The sequence below is a fragment of the Engraulis encrasicolus genome, chromosome 5 (genome assembly GCF_034702125.1).
Source record: "Engraulis encrasicolus isolate BLACKSEA-1 chromosome 5, IST_EnEncr_1.0, whole genome shotgun sequence".
NCBI lineage: Eukaryota > Metazoa > Chordata > Actinopteri > Clupeiformes > Engraulidae > Engraulis > Engraulis encrasicolus.
The window spans coordinates 27,390,668-27,408,544 of NC_085861.1; the positions used below are offsets into that span (position 1 = coordinate 27,390,668).

Sequence of the window (17,877 nt, forward strand, 5' to 3'; positions counted from 1 at the left end):
TCCTGTGTGTCTAGACTAGCATTACCCAAGCATAGGCTGACTTACCTTGCCCACCACTTTCCTTGTATTAGTGTGAATGGAAGCTCAGTAAGTAGAAGAATGTCTGAGGCCACTGCGCTTGAATACGTTACTCTTGAGTCTTGTGTCTGGTGCCGTAGCAACACTGTATTCCGTTTCATTTACGTAAGCGGACCTAGCCTTGTTCTAGATCAAATCTCATTTGATTTTGTCAATTTTCTTTTTTTTTGCAATGGCAAAAGCATGTGCCATTCTTACTTGCTGCTCTGGCTGTGCATCATCTGTTTGCGTGTCTCTTCCATCTCTCTGTCTCTTCCATCTCTGTCTCTCTGTCTGTCTGTCTGTCTCTCTCTCCCTCTCTCTCTCCTTGTTACCTTCACCCTCTCCCACTGTGTGTATGCCTCTCTCTCTAGTTCCTCTCTTTGCCCTCTCCCTCTCCCCCTCATGCTCTGCCCTCTCCTTTATTACGGCCTCTCATTACTGCCATGATATCAGGTAAGTGTGACTGCTGCCCAAATGACCGTCTGACCCCCGTCTCTGTTCTGTCCTCTCTCTTCTCTCTTCTCCTCAGGACCTGTCGGGCTCCATCGATGACCTGCCCACGGGCGCGGAGAGCGCGCTCAGCCCGGGCGTGAGTACGCCGGGCGTGTCGAGCAGCCAGGGTGAGCAGAGCAACCCGGCGCAGTCGCCCTTCTCGCCACACACCTCGCCCCACCTGCCAAGCATCCGCGGGCCCTCGCCCTCCCCCGTGGGTTCGCCCGCCAGCGCCAATGCCTCCCGCTCCGGACCCCTCTCGCCCGCCACCATGCCAGGTGAGGCACAGGGCACAAAAGCATATTGGACATGCACATGCTGTGAAATGCACGCACGCACGCACGAACACACACACACACACACACACACACACACACACACACACACACACACACACACACACACACACACACACACACACACACACACACACACACACACACACACCTCTAAACGGATGAGACTGACCTTAATTAAACTTCCCGCTCACCTCCTACCACTCACCATCTCACTGGACCACATAGTGACACGCATGCCTAACCACACACACATTATTATGCTTCGTCTTCTTTGGTCCTATTTTCTCTTTTTGGATTGCTATATGATTTAACGTTTTGAGATTCATTCTGTCAGCACTACTGTTGGCGTGTTGACGATATGCAATATGTTGGCTGCCTGTGCAGCAGCTAATGCAATCAGCATATCCCGCATGGCGTTCATAATGATGCACTGGCATCATTTCCACAAATTAAGGAGCGCTTTCTGGCCAGTTAGTGGCTTTATCTCACATTGTGGGGCCGTTAGCACAGCACCACTCCAGATTAGCACCAGAGAAGATGGACATTTTGCTTAGATATTTTTTGCATCTGTGAAAAAAAAACTACAGCTGCTCAACCCCATTTGGTGTATCCACTGAAGGCGTAGGATTGGAGAAACCAGAAACCGAATTGACCGGTTAATGGAGCAGTTAGTAACCTGGCTAAGGATGCTCTTGCTCAGGTGTTAAAGTATGGTTTGGTTTGGCCTGATTTTGAGGCGACCTAATTGAAGTTGGCCTATTGAATCGATTGAACAGGTAGGCCGAGAGAGATAATGGCCTAGCCCTACCGTGGCACTAACGGTACAGCACTTGGCTGCTGCGCAGCCTGCACCGGTTCGATTCCGGCTCGGGTCCTTTGACGGCCCTTCCCCGGCTCTCTCTCTCCCAACTCGCTTCCTGTATGTCCTCCACTGTTCTATCTGCAGAAAAACTAATAAAGACTTGAAAAGCCCCCCCAAATAATACTTAAAAAAAAAAAAGAAATAATGGCTCGTCACGGTCAAAAGGTGTGGCTGATGGGGAAATGTAGTTTTCAGGTTTTTTTGTGTATTTATAGTAAGAGTTTTGTCTTTGTCGATCTTTCTTAAATGATGTTTTCTGCGTTGTCGCCACACAGGGAACCAGATGCCCCCACGGCCACCTAGCGTGCAGTCGGACGGGATACTTCATCCCTCCATGAACCAGTCTGCTATGGCCCAGGAGAGAGGTGAGAAAACAAGCACATGTGAACACACACAACTTAAATACCAGAGTTAATGTGCTGTAGCTTTGTCATTAGCAAGTAGTAATGCTTTTTGACATGACATTTTTGGCCAAATACATTCTCTCTCTGCTGTTTAGGAAAATCATAGGGGTTTGCCTTTGGCAAAGGTGTACCTTTATATACAGTATATACAATGTACAAAGTGATTAACAGCGTTATTATTCAATGGTTTAGCGTTTTTAACAGCGACTTTACAGTCCACCATGTCTTCCAGATGGCCAAAAACTATTTGGTTTTTGAATTTTGGTAGACCACAATGTGGTTGACCTTATAGTAAACTCCTGTCTATCTCTGTCCAATCCCTCCCTGCTCCTCCCACCCCCACATGTTCAGGCTTCATGCAGCGGAACCCCCAGATGCCCTACGGGTCTCCCCAGTCAGGCTCTGCCTTATCGCCGCGCCAGTCGCCCGCAGGCCAGATGCACCCTGGGATGGGGCCCTACCAGCAGAACAGCTCCATGGGCAACTACGGACCCCAGGCAGGCCAGTACGGACCTCAAGGTAGGAGCCTCTCTGAGTAGTACCAGTAGTACCAGTACCCTATCTGGAAGGAAATTAAGGAAACTTGGTATCAATCAATCAGACCTCTATTTCAGACTTGGCTGTCAGTGGAGCTATTGAAAAAACTAGTGCGTCTTAGACCTAAATCCCTCCCTTTGAGACTTGGGAAATTAATTAATTTTCACTGGCCCCCATGTAGGGGAACATCTGAAATGGACAAGATGGGTCAGCTTGTATAATTTGTGCAGCATTACATGAAGTGTGAGAAGACCCTGTCTAATACAGTAGAGTGTTTCTCCAATTGGCAAAACTTCCATGAGGTAATGATAGTCCAATGGTCTCCATGACTGCTTGGGCTCTTTCTGGAAAAGTCAAATCCAGACGTGAATGTGGTTGTGGTAAATGGATAAGGTAGAAATGTAGAAAATGTAGCTGTAATGGAGATTGGTGCATAAGACCCATTCGTGTAACAATTAGCATCATACCCTGAGGAGCTCCCTGATGGCATGATCTCCCAATACTGAAGTGAGGGCTCAATCAAGCTCCTTTTCGGTACACACACACACACACACACACACACACACACACACACACACACACACACACACACACACACACACACACACACACACACACACCCAAACACACACACACACACACACACCATGATAGAATAGCCTGGATGGGAGGAAAGATGCTCCGACTTAGACTGAACTGAGTCTTGACTGTTTCTGCTCTAATGAAATGCTGTGCGGCTTAATAAGAAGCATCAACTGAGGTTTGATCACGGTCTCAGGGGAGAAATAAATTCAGAATGAATGAACAAGGAGTCGAGTTCACGGAATGAGCGTTTATCATGTTGGCCGGCAGCGTGCTCAGTGTGCGTGCATGGGGATTTTGTGCTGCTCTTGATCGTTTCGTTATGTCTGCTGTGGTCTCTGAAGGAGACGGCGGCCCAGCCCATCATTTATTAATCGGGTTTCAGTAGCGGTTAGTGATGGGTCATCTCTTGGAAATACTTCTGGTATTAGCTGAGGAAGAGAGGCTGAAAGCAGCCTGATTGCCTGCTGTCTTTGATTTGGAACGCTAAATGTGAAGTTTCATTTTGGGCCAATCGGGCTAATGGTGAGAGTGAAAGGCGGTTGTGTTTTTTTTTCCCTCGCCCCGGTCTTTTCTTTGTGATTTTTGAAAATGAGACAGCTAGTGTAATACTGATGCATTATTCTGGACAATATCACATTGTTCATCAAGAATCATCCAAGTGCCAACAGAATGTGTCAGTGTCTGTTTGTGTTCTGAATTGATTGAATCTGACCAATCCGATGGTCTGTTTTGGATCAAAACTATTGTTGTTTTTTCCTCCCATCTGAAATTCAAGTGCAAGCCTTTCAGTTGAAATCATAATGTAGAAATTGTAATTTGGGGAGAATGGATGGAGATGCCCCTCCAGACCAGACAGCTTGAGCATCCTCCCCTCCATGTCCCCCCTCCTTCCCCATCCTCCCCCTTTTCCCATCTCCCTCCCGTCTGAGCGCGGGCCCAGTAGATTGCACTGCTGCTATTTTTAGCCTGCACGCCGCGGAGAGAGGAGGGAGCTGACGTCGCAGGGCTCGCGTCAGCCAGCCAGCAGCCCGTCTGCCAGGCTGCTTTTCTTTCCCTCCTTGCTTTGCCTCACCTGCCTTGCTGTGTCTGTAACGAGAGGCACTTAGAGACATCCACGAAGTGCTAGCCTCTGCAGCTCGTTTCCACCACCTTCACCCACCCACTCATCCACCCACACACGCGCCCGCCTGTATGCATGCATGCATGCAACCATCCATGTCGGCCTACTCGCCCACCCACCAGAGTGCCCAAATGGCCAATTGCCCCCCTGCCAAGGTAGCTAGGGATGGACGCCAGACAGCCGAGCGGCCTGCATCAACTGTTGACACTGCAGTGTGTCTGTCCCAGTCAAGGCTCCGTCATACGTGTGAAAATCCTTAAAGCGCGTCCCACTAAGATGAGCAGTGGTGGGGGGGACAAGTGTTGTAGGGAGGGGCGAGGAGAGAGATCGAGATTCAGGTAGGGTGGGGGCTCGTCTACTGCTTGTGGCTTTTTTGGCTGCCAAACTGGAGCTTGGCTCGTGTCTTTTAAAAGCTGTGACAGTTGCTTGTTTGTGTGTTCTTGACGGGGAAACGAGCAAGCCATTTTGGTCAGTTAATTTGGTATGGATTAAGGACGATAAGGTGATCTTGAGAATGTATTTACTCTTTTTGTGCATTGCATATGCTCCAATATTGGATTTCCAACAGATGAATGAGATTCTAATTTGCAGTTGTCTTCGTCTTTGTGGTTTTATGATGCCATTGTCTGCCCCTTGCTGCCATATTCAGCGCCCTGTCTTGTGTCGTAACCTTCATTGTTGCATTAGTAATGCAGGGTGGGGGGGTTACATTTTCTGCATGGCTGGACGCGGCCTCAGCAACAGGTTAACAAAGGTTCTGCGCTTGTTCCTCTCCCGCTCAGGTTACCCACGGCAACCTGGCTACGGTGGCATGCCCAACGCCAACTACCCTGGCCCGGGCATGGGCGGCTCGATGAACCCCATGCCCGGCCAGGGCGGCGGCCCCCCCTACGGCAGGATGCCCCCGGGGCAGATGGGCGTCCGGCCCCCTTACGGGCCCAACATGGGCCCCAACATGGGCAACATGCCCACCCAGGTGGCCTCGGGCATGTGCCCGCCCCCCGGCCTCAACAGGAAGGGGCCGGAGGCGGCAGCAGCGGCCGCCGCGGCCATGCAGCACGGAGCCACCAACTCCATACACAACAGGTAATGTATACAACTGTCAGGTTAATCCCTTGCACAACTTCAAATACAACAGGTAACATGCACAACTCCATACACGCCGCGTAAGGTACAATAGGTAATATATACAGAGCCATACACTAGAGATAATCCATTCAATCGGCTGATGATGTATTCAATAGGCACCTGGGTTATACTATTTTCATCACAAGGTTATCAAAGAATGCACCATGCTTTCTCAAAGCACCTCCACACTAACAAGCCACACAGTGTGCTCATATTTTGACATTAGTATCTCCAATTCAGTCATCCAGTCCATCACATAGACATCAGACAATGCACTGTGTTTAGGACTAACATCTCTTTGCAGGTGTAACAGCAGTATTTGCCCTCGTCCTGACAGGTGTTGGAAGAGCAGTGCTGGAGGAGAGATGCTGAGGAGGTGCTAGAGACCAGCCAGGCAGGCAGGGCCTTGGAAGTACTGGCGGAGGAGCAGTGAGGAGAAGAGGGCTAAACCAGGCAGACCGAGCCAGGCAGAAACAGAAAGCAGAACAGAAAGCAGAGAAGAGCAGCGCAGAGCAGAACAGAAGTGTATTTAATTCAGAGAACTGTACTTGCACATCATAAATGTCCAGAGACACTTGCAGAACTGTGGGGGCCACTCTGTTGTTCTGTTTAAATGATCAATGCGGTTCGCATTCAGCATTGTCTAAAGTGGTTGAACGTGTACACACTTAGGCCCCCAGATGGGGCTGCATTCCCTCACCGTGATGTAACTTTTAAAATCAATATTGTCAAGGAGTTTAAAAGCTGAAAGAGAAGATGGTTGGACTGAGCCAGAGTCTGAAGTTAGGCAGTACAGCTCATCCTGCTGTTGTTAAATTGTAGAGTCTAAAAATGTGATTTGTCTGCGTGTTTTGTGTGTGTGTGTGCATGCACGTGTCTGTCTGTCTGTCTCCGTGGTGCCCGTTCTCTCTCACACAGGCTGCCAGGTTACCCCAACATGTCGCCAGGCATGATGGGTAGTGGCCCTCCCTACGGCCCCTCCATGAACAACATGCCGGGCATGATGAACACCCAGGGCCCCCCCTATGCCATGGGCGGCAACATGGCCACCAACATGGCCAACAACAGCAGTGGTAAGGGCCCCGCTCTGTCATTCAGTTTTGTGTTGTAGGACGGGCTATGAATACCTTCTCAGACATGAACAGCGGGTAATGTCAAGTTCTTATTGTGTATTACTCTTTTCAGTAACCGGTACTAGACATGTTTATTTATTTGATTTTTAATCATAAATTATTCAAGCACATATAAAGCTCACCTTTGTCCTTCATTTCCAATTTCTCCATCTTGGCCATCTTTTTTTTTAAAGCCATAGGCGTTAGTATATGCATAGTACGTTATGCTATGTTAGCACTGCTACATTAGCTACATTAGCTACGTAAGCACGACTTCAGTTCTGCTAGATGGGGCTGATTTATTTTTTTTCGCAACATGTTTCCACAGGTATGGTTCCCAGCCCAGAGTTTGGCATGGATGGCAAGATGAACCAGGCCCAGAAGATGAACAACAAGGTGGACCCCACCCCCAAACAGGACACCCCCAAATCCAAGGTTGGACCTTAGATGTCGAGTCAATGCAAATACTGTAGATATATGCCATAGCTAGACTGTAGTTTATACACATTGAAAAAGGTCTTGAGTTATTGTATGTTATGAGGAAATTGTCTTGTGCATTTCTCTCCTTTTAGTTGATCCACACCATAGAAAGTCAGGTCATAGTGTTAGTGGCAGTAGTGGCCACTAACTAGTCAGATTGTAGCCACAGAAATCCACCTCCCCTCACTTGGCCCTGAGCTGCTGTTTCTGTGCTTGTCCAGCTCACAGCTTTCAGTTCATAGCATCATAGTGGCTACTAGGGGTATAAATTATAATCCATATGTATCGATGCATCGATCCTATGGCTGATGATCGAATCGTATCGTATTGTGTGGCATCCTTAAGTATAGAATATAATGGAATCGCCGGCACCTGTCCAATGCCCCAGTTCCAACATAATAGAGGAGGAAAAGTAATTGGGGGGGGGGGGATTGAATCGAATCGTATCGTGGGCCATTTTTAAGTATTGAAAATAATCAAATCACTGCCTTAAGATCTATATTGCATGGTTTCGTCATGGAGGCTGTGATTTACACCTCTAGTGGCTACTAGTCAGGTGAACGAATCATGTCAAGTGTGCCAAGTTCTGATGGACTACATTACTTAACATGACATAACATCTTACATCATTTTGTTACAGTGGTTCATTGGGGTTATGCTAGCCAATAGTCAAGTTGTAGATACCGCAGCCCATCTGCCTGTGCATGGCCCTGATCTCTTGTTTCTACCATTCGCGCTCCTCGTGACTCCCCGTTTGGCATAGAAGTCCAACTCCTCGACGACCACCAACGAGAAGATCACGTGCCTGTACGAGATGGGGCCGGAGCCGGAGCGCAAGATGTGGGTGGACCGCTACCTGGGCTTCATCGAGGAGAAGGCCATGGGCATGAACAACCTGCCCGCCGTCGGACGCCGGCCCCTCGACCTCTTCCGCCTTTATGTGTCTGTTAAGGAGATCGGAGGCCTCACGCAGGTACCAGAAGAATTTATGGCCTGTCTTGTCTTTCTTTTTTTCCCCTTCTTTCTGTTTTCTCTCTTCATTTTTTTCTATTACTCTTTCTTTCACTGTTTCCCCCTTTTCTTGTTGTGTTTGTTTATGTCTTGTCTGTCTCTCGTCTTTCTTTCCTTTTTGTTTTTTTCTCTTTTTTCTCTTTCTCTCTCTCTGGCTCTTTGTCTCATTGGTTTCTGTCAGTCTCTTTATTTGCTATCTGTTTTTCTCTTTCTGTCTTTCTCTTGCTATTTGTCAACATTTTCTTTCTGTCTTTTTCTCTGTCTGGATTTGGCGTCTAATTTCATTGTGTACGGAATGCATTTACAATAAAGCTACAGTGAGTCAAATATGTATTTGATCCCTTGCTAATTTTGCCTTTTTGTCCACTAATAAAGACATGATCAGTCTATAAATTTATGATAATATGTATTCAAACATGGAGAGACAGAATATCAAAAAGAAATTCCAGACAATAACTTAAAATAATATATTTTAATTTATTTGTATTTAATTTAGGCAAATAAGTATTTGACCCCTCTAGCTTAAGAGGATAAAGTGCTTTGTGGCAAAGCCCTAGTTGTCTAGCACTGAGGTCAGATGCTTCTTTTAGTTGATGACAATGTTTGTGCATATAGTAGAACATATTTTTGCCCATTTTTCTTTGCACATTATCTCTAAAACATTAATAGTTTGTGGCTGTAGCTTGGCAAATGGGAGGTTCAGTTCTCTCCATAGAATTACTATATGGTTAATATTTGGAGACTGTCTAGGCCACTTCACGACTTTAATATGCTTCTTATTGAGCCACTCCTTCGTTGCTTTGACTCTATGTTGAGTATTATTGTCATGTTGGGAGATCCAAAAATGGCCCACCCTTCAGTGTAGTGGTGGAGGGAAGGACGTTTGCACTCAGGATTGCACATTACATGTCTCCCTCCATCCATTCAGCCAGCCTTGGCCAGACAAACACCCTCAAACCATACTGATACCACTTTCATGCATGATGGTGAGGAGGGTGTTCTTGGGATCAAAGACAGCAGTACTCTTTCTCAAAACACATTGAATTGTGATAATGCCAAACAGCTTGATTTTGGTTTCATCTGACTACAGCACCTCCTTATCATATCCTAAACCAGTCTGATGTCCGTTGGCAAACCTCAAGTGGGACTGCACAGGTTCCTTCTGAAGTAGAGGTACCATGTGTGCACTACAGGATTTTAAACCTCTGTGGCATTAAGTGCTACCAGTAGTTTTCTCCGTGATTTTGGTCCCAGCAGCTTTGATATCATTGCCTAGTTCATCCCGTACAGCTCTAGGGTGATTTCTTTCTGTTCTCATGATTATCAAATCCCTACAAAAGGTCAAATCTCCTATAGAACCCCAGACAGGCTGATGGATAGTCATTTTGTATTCCTCACATTTTGGAAGAAATGCATCAACAGCTGGGTCATTAATACCCAGTCTCTTCCTTGTGACTTTGCAGCCCATTTAATCGTTGTTCAGGTCTAAAATCGTGTCCCTGATATCATTTAACCACTCTTTCGTCTTTCCAATGCTGGTGAGGTTGGAGTGTGACTGATTCACTCATACTATGGACTGATTCTGCTGATTCAATGTGTCTTTTATGCATGTTAGTATGTACAGGTGTCTTTAATTCAGATGACAAGTTGATCGGAAGTGCCCATCTGGTCTGTGGGCCCGGAACTGTAATCAGTCGGCAGGGGATCAAATACTTATTTTGCTCGATGAAATTGAAATAAATTAATATATATTCTCTTCAGTTAATTTCTGGATTTTCTTTTTGATATTCTGTCTCTCCATATTAGAATACATATTATCATAACATTTATTGACTGATCATGTCTTTGTTAGTAGGCAAACCAACAAAATCAGCAAGGGATCAAATACATATTGGACTCACTGTACCTAATCTAACGTAATCATTCCAACTATAGCTGTTAGACGACAATGCTGATGCTTAATTGCACATTAGGGATGCATTTGTTATTTGTATGGGAAGCAGTTCTAGCTTTTTACATAAAGCTTTGCTTTGGTCTCGTGGCCCACAAAGTGTTTTTATGCAGCCAAGTGTACAATACATTTATCATGTGAGCGGGCTTCGTAGCTTCTCAGATCTGTAGACCATGAAAGCCTTGGATGCACTCTATTGAGCGTTGTCCTACATATACAGTTAATAGAAATGTGCAAAAATCAAATCATTTATCATTCTGTAAAATTCCATTGTGCATACAAGGCCTTAAAACGCTGGTAAATATTTGAGTGGTCGTAAGCACTTACACATTCGTGATCTTGTGATCCATTTTGCGGTGCCGGTGTCCTGTCAATTTGTGCTCCCTATCGAGTTGAGCTCCTTTTTGCCACTGGGCATGCGTGTGCATGCACACCACCACATAGCGCTTTTCACGTAGCAGCTGATTTTCAGTTTACAATCTTGAGATACAAACTATCAGTAGCCCTATGTGAAAATGCAACCGCATACTACTGTAGGATTTGACCGTTGCTACTGGAGTGCAGTTGGAAAGGTAGGAAGACTTCACGGCTACAAGGTTTAGGAATATATTTAAGTGTTTTTTATTTACTGACACCAAAATAAAAATGTGTGAGGGCACAACAACAAAAAAACAGAAAGACCTACACAAACGAGCACGGCAGGAAATTTAACTGTCTAATACATCAGCAGGCAGCAGCATCAAAACGTGCACAAACAAAGGTAGCACAGGGTCAACTGCTCCTAGTTTGCGCACCTTGTCTATCTCTGTCTTTTATTCTGATTCTAAAACCAGTGGCCCTATAGTTTTCCCATTAGGCTTATGTGTTTTTCATTATGTGTTATTTAACCCGTCTGATTCAAAACCTCTTCTCCTGCCAGACTCCTATATTTGTACAACTTCAGATCGTCTGTCACTTTTGCTGGTTCTGTATTTCACACGACAAGTTTTTTAACTTGCTCGAACAAGACTATCGCCCTTGTTTTAAAAAAGTGATCAAGTTATTCTGATTTAAACAGCCCCTATTGCGGAAGAATTAAAAGGCAAGAATGAGATTTCACACCTCTGTCCTGTAAATAGATAAATAAAAGAAAGTAAACAACCCATATGTCAACAAGTTATTGAAACATCTCCATGGAGGGAAAATCAAGTTATGTCATTTGTCTTAGGCAGCGTAAATCGATAGGCGCCCCTGTTGAGTTAGGTTAGGGTTACTGGTAGCTCATCTTGATGAAGCAGCCCATCTCGACAGAAGACAGGCAACTGTTCAGTGTAAGCAAGGCTGCAAAGTCTGTCTGTAAGTTTATGGACATAGTCAGCGTTTGAACGTCCTACTGTTGGGGGTGCTGTGGCGCATTGCTTAGAGAATCTGTACCATATACATGGGGACCTGGATTCGATTCCGGCTTGGGTCGTCTCCCTGTCCTACCCTGACTGTCTCCCCCGAACTTTCCTGTCACATCTCTCCCTCACCTCCGCCCTGTCATTGTGGGGGCACGAAAAGCCCAAAGAAATACTTAACAAAAAACTAGTCCCACTGTCTAGACGCTAAACGCTCACCCCTCTTTCTCTTGGCAGGTGAATAAGAACAAGAAGTGGCGTGAGCTGGCCACCAACCTGAACGTGGGCACGTCCAGCAGCGCAGCCAGCTCGCTGAAGAAGCAGTACATCCAGTGCCTGTACGCCTTCGAGTGCAAGATCGAGCGCGGGGAGGACCCGCCGCCGGAGTTCTTCAACACAGACAGCAAGAAGAACCAGGCCAAGGTCCAGCCGCCTTCACCCGGTGAGTCATGCTTGCTTGCCTGGCCTTGTCAGCTACCCCTCTGGACCTCTTTTCTCGACAGTATCGTTGCTAACCAAGTTAGCAACTTACTTGGTTGCAATGCAATTTCCCATTGGCACCTTACAAAGTTGCTAATTAGTTAGCAACAACACTGTCGGGAAACGGGTTCCTGGTTTCAGAGCATTGCAGATGGATGGATGTCTGTGTGGGGTTCTGGTAGCACCCCCTAAGGCTTGCTTGTACTACCCATGTTCTAACATCTTGTGATTCAGGATGTTCACTGCTATTATTGCACAACATTAGGGCAACGTGAAGGGTATTGTTCCCTTATAGTCCACATATCCATGTTTTCTGCACGTCGGCCCTAGTTATAAGGCAACACATAGGGCTGTGTAATAACATATTAGTTACTGTGAGGGTGAACACGCTGTGTCTTGTGTTCTCTTGTTCTGTATCTCCCAACTCTGAACACCCTCTCACCCTCTTCCCGTCTCTGCCTCTTGTGTTTTGTGTTGCAGCCGGTTCGGGCTCTCTGCAAGGCCCCCAGACGCCCCAGTCCACCACCAGCTCCATGGCCGAGTCCGGAGACCTGAAGCCCCCCACCCCGGCCTCCACGCCCCACCCCCAGATGCCGCCCATGCAGGGGGGCAGGTGGGTCACCGCTCCCTCTTATCTAGTTACAAAAGTTACTGTCCCCATTGGGCAATCTGATGTGCAGCATCAGGCATGAGACACAGGTAAACATATCTCACAGCCACCGTTCAGCTGTTTTTAGGAGCACAGAGAACTCAGACAGACAACACTGTGTGGTATATGCACAGAAAACCCCTACACTGCAGTGTTTTAATGTAGGAATTTTAGTTTGGAGCAAGGTTGAATGCTCTCAGGCACTGTGCTGAAAAGCAGCCATGCTGGCAACATGTAACATAATAACTTAAAATTTCATGTGTTTGGTTATTTCCTGGTTTGAGAGCCAGTGAAGTGCAGACGACCGGATAAGAATTACAGGGTCACTGAGAGGCTGTTGAGGCTCTCGTCAGCTGGAGCCAAAGGCAGTATATCTCATAATGTGTAAAATTACATTTGGTAACACAGATGAGTGTGTTGGAGTAATAGGAGGAAGAGACATATACGCCGTGTACCAAATTGATTAATTCAGCGTGGGTCTCCTAGAAGCTACTGTGCCAATTTCACTATTTCCGCATCTGCAGAGAGGGAACACTTGCAGCTTCTAAAGCTTATGTCTGTGTGTGGATGGATGTTTTCTATGCGCATTAGTGCGCTTGAGCATAATGTACCTGTACGCATGTGTGCTTAAGTGTGTGTGGTTAAGATGTGTGTGTGTGTGTGTTTTTGTGTTGGTGTGTTTTTGTGTGTTTTTTGTGTTTGTGTGTTTTATGTGTATTGTCCGCCTATTGTTTCGAGTGATGTCTTACCTAGCCTGTTTTCTAGGAGCAGTGTGAACCTGCAGGATCCATTTTCTGATGACCCTGGCTTCGCCCGGAGGACCCCCACCTCCACCTACCAGCCCGGCATGCCCAACCCCGACATGCCCTCTCGCATGGGGCCCTACGAGCCCAACAAGGACCCCTTTGGGGGCATGCGCAAAGGTACGGAAGGAAGCATTTTATACTACAGTACGCTTGGCAGGAGCTTTTACCAAAAGCAACTTCTACTAGAGGACATAGAGCAGCAACATATGGGCAAAATGTATGCGGATATACAAACCACATGCATAACAAAATTAGTGCTAGAGGGTTTTAGATCAGTAGGGTTACTTTAAGGGAAGTAATCTCGGAAGAAAACCGCTTAATGCGTAAGTGTAAGGTACCACCAAAAGCATGATGGGTGGAGACTTTCTTCCTGGCATCTTGGTTATAGACCCTTCTTTGGTATTGGGGAGAAGGGGCCAGGTGCTGTGAGCAGAGGGTACTGTAAGGAGAATTGACTAAGAAAGGTGGCATTGTACAGAGCCATATTGCCTGCTATTGCCAGGAGATTGCACGGCGCCACATTGGCTTTTATTGCTATGCATTGCATGTTTGTGCTACTGACAGGATGACGACATACACATTTGACAGAACTCCCTTTTAAAACTGTCAGCTCCACTCAATGAACTCATGCAAATTGAATTGAATTTACAGTTTCAGCTAAGCCCAAGAGTCACATTGAGCAACATTTCCTTGACTGTTTTTATGTTTTCCTTCCTTAGTGGGAGAGCAGTTTATGCCTTCTGGACAAGGGCCCAACAGTGGTATTGGAGAGCCCTTCAACCGTGGCCCCCCAGGGCCGATGGGAAGCATGCCCCCCATGGGTCAGAGGCAGCAGTACCCCTACGGCCCCGGATACGACCGCAGGTAAGACCAGGGACGAATGATAAAAGAAGAGACGGTTCATACGGTGTTTCTTCTGGAAACAATATGATGCAAGGTTCTGAGCTGCCATCATGTGGCTGTCATGCCCCTTTAGTAGACTAACGGGGGTTCAGAATGAACGGATTTAGGCGAATGCTGATTTAAGAGTCTGGACTTGATCCCACTTTTTGTTGCATTGGTGACGTGTACACTTTTACTTTCTTGGTATCTTTGGTAAGCCCCCTCCTCACCTAGGCTGCATTTCCCAAAAGTGTTGTTGCTAACTTCCTTCACTGTAGGTCAAAACAGATTATTGTTCGGGAAATGATCGTTCTGGACTTATTATGTTATGAAGTTACATTGTACCACGGTGGTTCAATGTTAACTTCATTGTTTGAGAAATTTCCCTCCTGTTGCGCACTTTGTCCTGTCTGGAAGAGGGTCATCTTCCTGACAGCTACTCACAATAAGGCTGTCACGTCACATATCTTGTTGGCAAGCAGAAGTGAAGTTTAAATATATTTTACTGTCCCCAAGGTGAATATTCGACTTGATCTTCAGTCAATGTATCACATATGCGCACACCTTCTACATAAAAAAGCAGGAAACCAACGGTACACATGACCGAAATCATTTTGCTTGCCTGCAACACATGCAATGCAGAGATACAGTTTTGTCCCCAAGGGGGGACGTCTACGAATTCAAGACGAAGAACAAACAGTGATCGAAGCACAGTTTATAACTTAAATGCCGTATGCGCTGTGCAGTTTTCTATTGCATATAGAATACATGCACACCACTGAACAGGCACAGCAGAGTACAGTACAGGTACAGTACGGCACAACACAGCAGATTTACATATGCATGTAAATGTCTCTTCAGTCTGTTGAGTAACTGTGTGTGCGTGTGTGTTTAACCTCTATAAGACCTCTAATGAAGTGCCGTTGGTGAGCAATTGGTGTCAGTTGTTTTCTTATGATTATTCATAATCGGCTTTATTGATATTTACAAAGTTATGAATAAATGTTGCACAAGCTGTAAAAAAAACTGCTGGAGGGAAAACTGTGAGAACAAAACGCCTCGGATCAGAGGGCTCAAAAATATTATTGTGAATTTTAAGAGGATTCATATTTCTCGTAAAAAACACAAAGGCTGTGTGATCTTGGTCATTTTGTAATCCCTGTGATTTAGCAATATTGGGTGTGAAATGTGGTGCCGAATCCCATATTCCTGGGGAGGGGGTAAATAAGCAACTCTCCTGCTCCTGGATACATTTTGGGTCAAAGACGTCCAAAAAGGAATTGTCATTCAATGTAACGGATACCCTCTGCTGACTGTAACTGTAAAAAACATGACTCTTTTTTAATTTTTAATTTTTCCAGTGAATTCATGAAAGCCTCGGCTGTCATCCATTCACTTGAAACAATTTAAAAATCTTGTTTTTTTTTACAGTTACAGTCAGCAGAAGGTATCCATTACACTGAATGACAATTCCTTTTTGGACGTCTTTGACCCAGTTACATGAGTATACCAGTTTTGAACGTAATATTGGCAGTATTCAGTTTGAAACAAGTTTGGAATATTCCTTTTACATGTGTGCAACAGCGTTCTGCAACCAGAGTATGCCTGGGACACTTGGAATGAATTTGGAATGAATAAAACGACTTTACACGACTCGTAAGCAAATCAAATACTGCCACCATTCGGTTTCAAATCTGCATATTCCCTGCATGTAACTGCAGTGAGAAGGATATTTAACCCCTACTGTACCTCGCCATTAACAACTGTACTTCACTTTGTAAAAGTGTAATCAAAGTGAACATACTATATTGTATTGTAATGAATAAACGGGGGTTGAGACAGGTGGCCTTTTAGTACCACTTCTTGGTCGAGAAGTGAATGGACACATTCCAGTCCAACTTGTTACTTGGCAGACAGTAGTCTCAGTTACAGAAGCCAGTCCGGGGTGTAAATACACATTGGTGGCGAGGAGACGGGCAATTGGTCGAAATAAATAGTCGGACACGCTCTCCTCGCCAGGTGGGGCCTTGCAATAATGGAGAGGGAGAGGCAGCACGTCTGAACACTCTGGGTGGCCCCACTACCACCACCACCACCAGCACCGTGTGCGCGTGAGTGTGTGTCTAAGTCGGAAAGGGAGCTAGCTGGCACATCTTCGGTCCTGAGAAATGGAACCATTAAAGAACAATTGTGAGCAAGTTAACGATCGCATCAGAAATCCATTAGGGGGTAATTGGAAAATGTCCCTCCCCAGAATGCCCAGAGATGAAGATGGCAAATCAAGGGTCCACATTTTATTGCAGACAGGCTGTAAAAAGGGGTCTGTGAGCGTGAGGAGGGGGCTGGCGCATGGTAGAGTAGGTCGGGGTGGGGGGGGTACAAATTGAATTGACCAGGTGCTGTGGTGGGAACAGCAGCCAGGGTGTCACTTATTTAGGCCTTGAAAGGCATGTGTGTGTTTTGCACATGCGCGCACATGCACAGACACGCACACACGGACGCACACGCACACGCACACATTCCAACGTATGATTTGATTTGATTTCTCTGTGGCTGTATTGACATTGGCTGGCTGGTTCTATTCAACTCATTCAGACATTGTCACAGAAAATCAACTGAAAGAAATGTGTCCGTGTCTGTTTCCATCTGCTGTTGTTCCACAAATCAAAAACTGCCTCTCGGCTCATCAAGGAAAGCCGTTAGCAGCTGTGATTGTAAAAAAAAAAAAAAAAAGAGAGAGAAAAGCTGAAGACTGTTGGAGCAACTTTAATAGAGCTGTTCTGTGAAATCTCTACAAAAATGGATCATAACGTGTGCCAATCTGCTTGCATCCACCTCAGGCATGGTATTATGTGTCTAATTTGAGGCTAATCTTATTTGACTATAATCTCTTAACTGACATTTTTTTATGCAAAAGTTAACTGTAAAACCCGTTTCTTTTTTTAATTGATTTGTAAACCCAGCCGTTGTGTGCTGTGTTCCTTCCCTCACAAGCCTCTGATCTACTGAAGCACTGGATTGGTCCGAGTAGGGAGATGCACAGCACACGCAGGCTGGCTGAAACAAACGGCAGCCATGTTGTTTGCAGCAGTGGAGGGCTCCTATTTACTCATCTGTGCACAGATAGAAACCATATCGAGTGCTGTCGGAAAAAAAAGACATGAATACTACACAGACGCCACCACGTAGAGACATTGTTCAGTATTTTTTCCTGACTGTTCTATAAGCATTTCCTCCAGTCTTGTCTGGGTAAAAAAAATCTATGTGTAAGTCTGAACACGTGCTGACAAGGTTGTGTGTGTGTGTGGTGTTGTGTGTTGTTGTCACTCAGGCCTGAAGGTGGTATGGGCCCAGAGGGCAGTATGGGTCCAGGGGTGCCTCAGCCAAACATGATGCCTTCAAACACTGACACGGGGATGTACTCGCCAAACCGCTACCCTCCCCAGCAACAGCGGTACGTAAAAAAAAAGATAAAGAAAAAAATAACCCCGCCTGTTCCCTACCTAAAATCCCTGTCTTCAAAATGTTTAATCACCCTCGTGAAAAAAAAAAAGCAGAGAAATTATTGAGTATCCCATCTCTGGTTTTGCTGTGGCATCGTAAGTGCCGTGTGAGAGAGACGGATAGACGGCAGTGCGCT

At 45.9% G+C, this 17,877-nt stretch overlaps 1 protein-coding gene across 6 annotated transcripts in view; it reads left to right on the forward strand.

The window, feature by feature from the left end:
- arid1aa (AT-rich interaction domain 1Aa) overlaps positions 1–17,877 on the forward strand; it is a 54,688-nt gene that overhangs the window by 23,722 nt on the left and 13,089 nt on the right. For 4 of the 6 annotated variants that reach the window (XM_063199036.1, XM_063199038.1, XM_063199041.1 and 1 more), the window contains 12 exons: positions 590–830; positions 1,989–2,078; positions 2,469–2,636; positions 5,142–5,445; positions 6,406–6,560; positions 6,928–7,034; positions 7,843–8,052; positions 11,658–11,862; positions 12,381–12,513; positions 13,315–13,472; positions 14,075–14,219; positions 17,569–17,691. In XM_063199036.1, the coding sequence (XP_063055106.1) occupies positions 590–830; positions 1,989–2,078; positions 2,469–2,636; positions 5,142–5,445; positions 6,406–6,560; positions 6,928–7,034; positions 7,843–8,052; positions 11,658–11,862; positions 12,381–12,513; positions 13,315–13,472; positions 14,075–14,219; positions 17,569–17,691 (2,039 nt within the window). The remainder of the gene's footprint in view (positions 1–589; positions 831–1,988; positions 2,079–2,468; positions 2,637–5,141; positions 5,446–6,405; positions 6,561–6,927; positions 7,035–7,842; positions 8,053–11,657; positions 11,863–12,380; positions 12,514–13,314; positions 13,473–14,074; positions 14,220–17,568; positions 17,692–17,877) is intronic. The other 2 variants (XM_063199039.1, XM_063199037.1) reach the window with 2 other exon arrangements.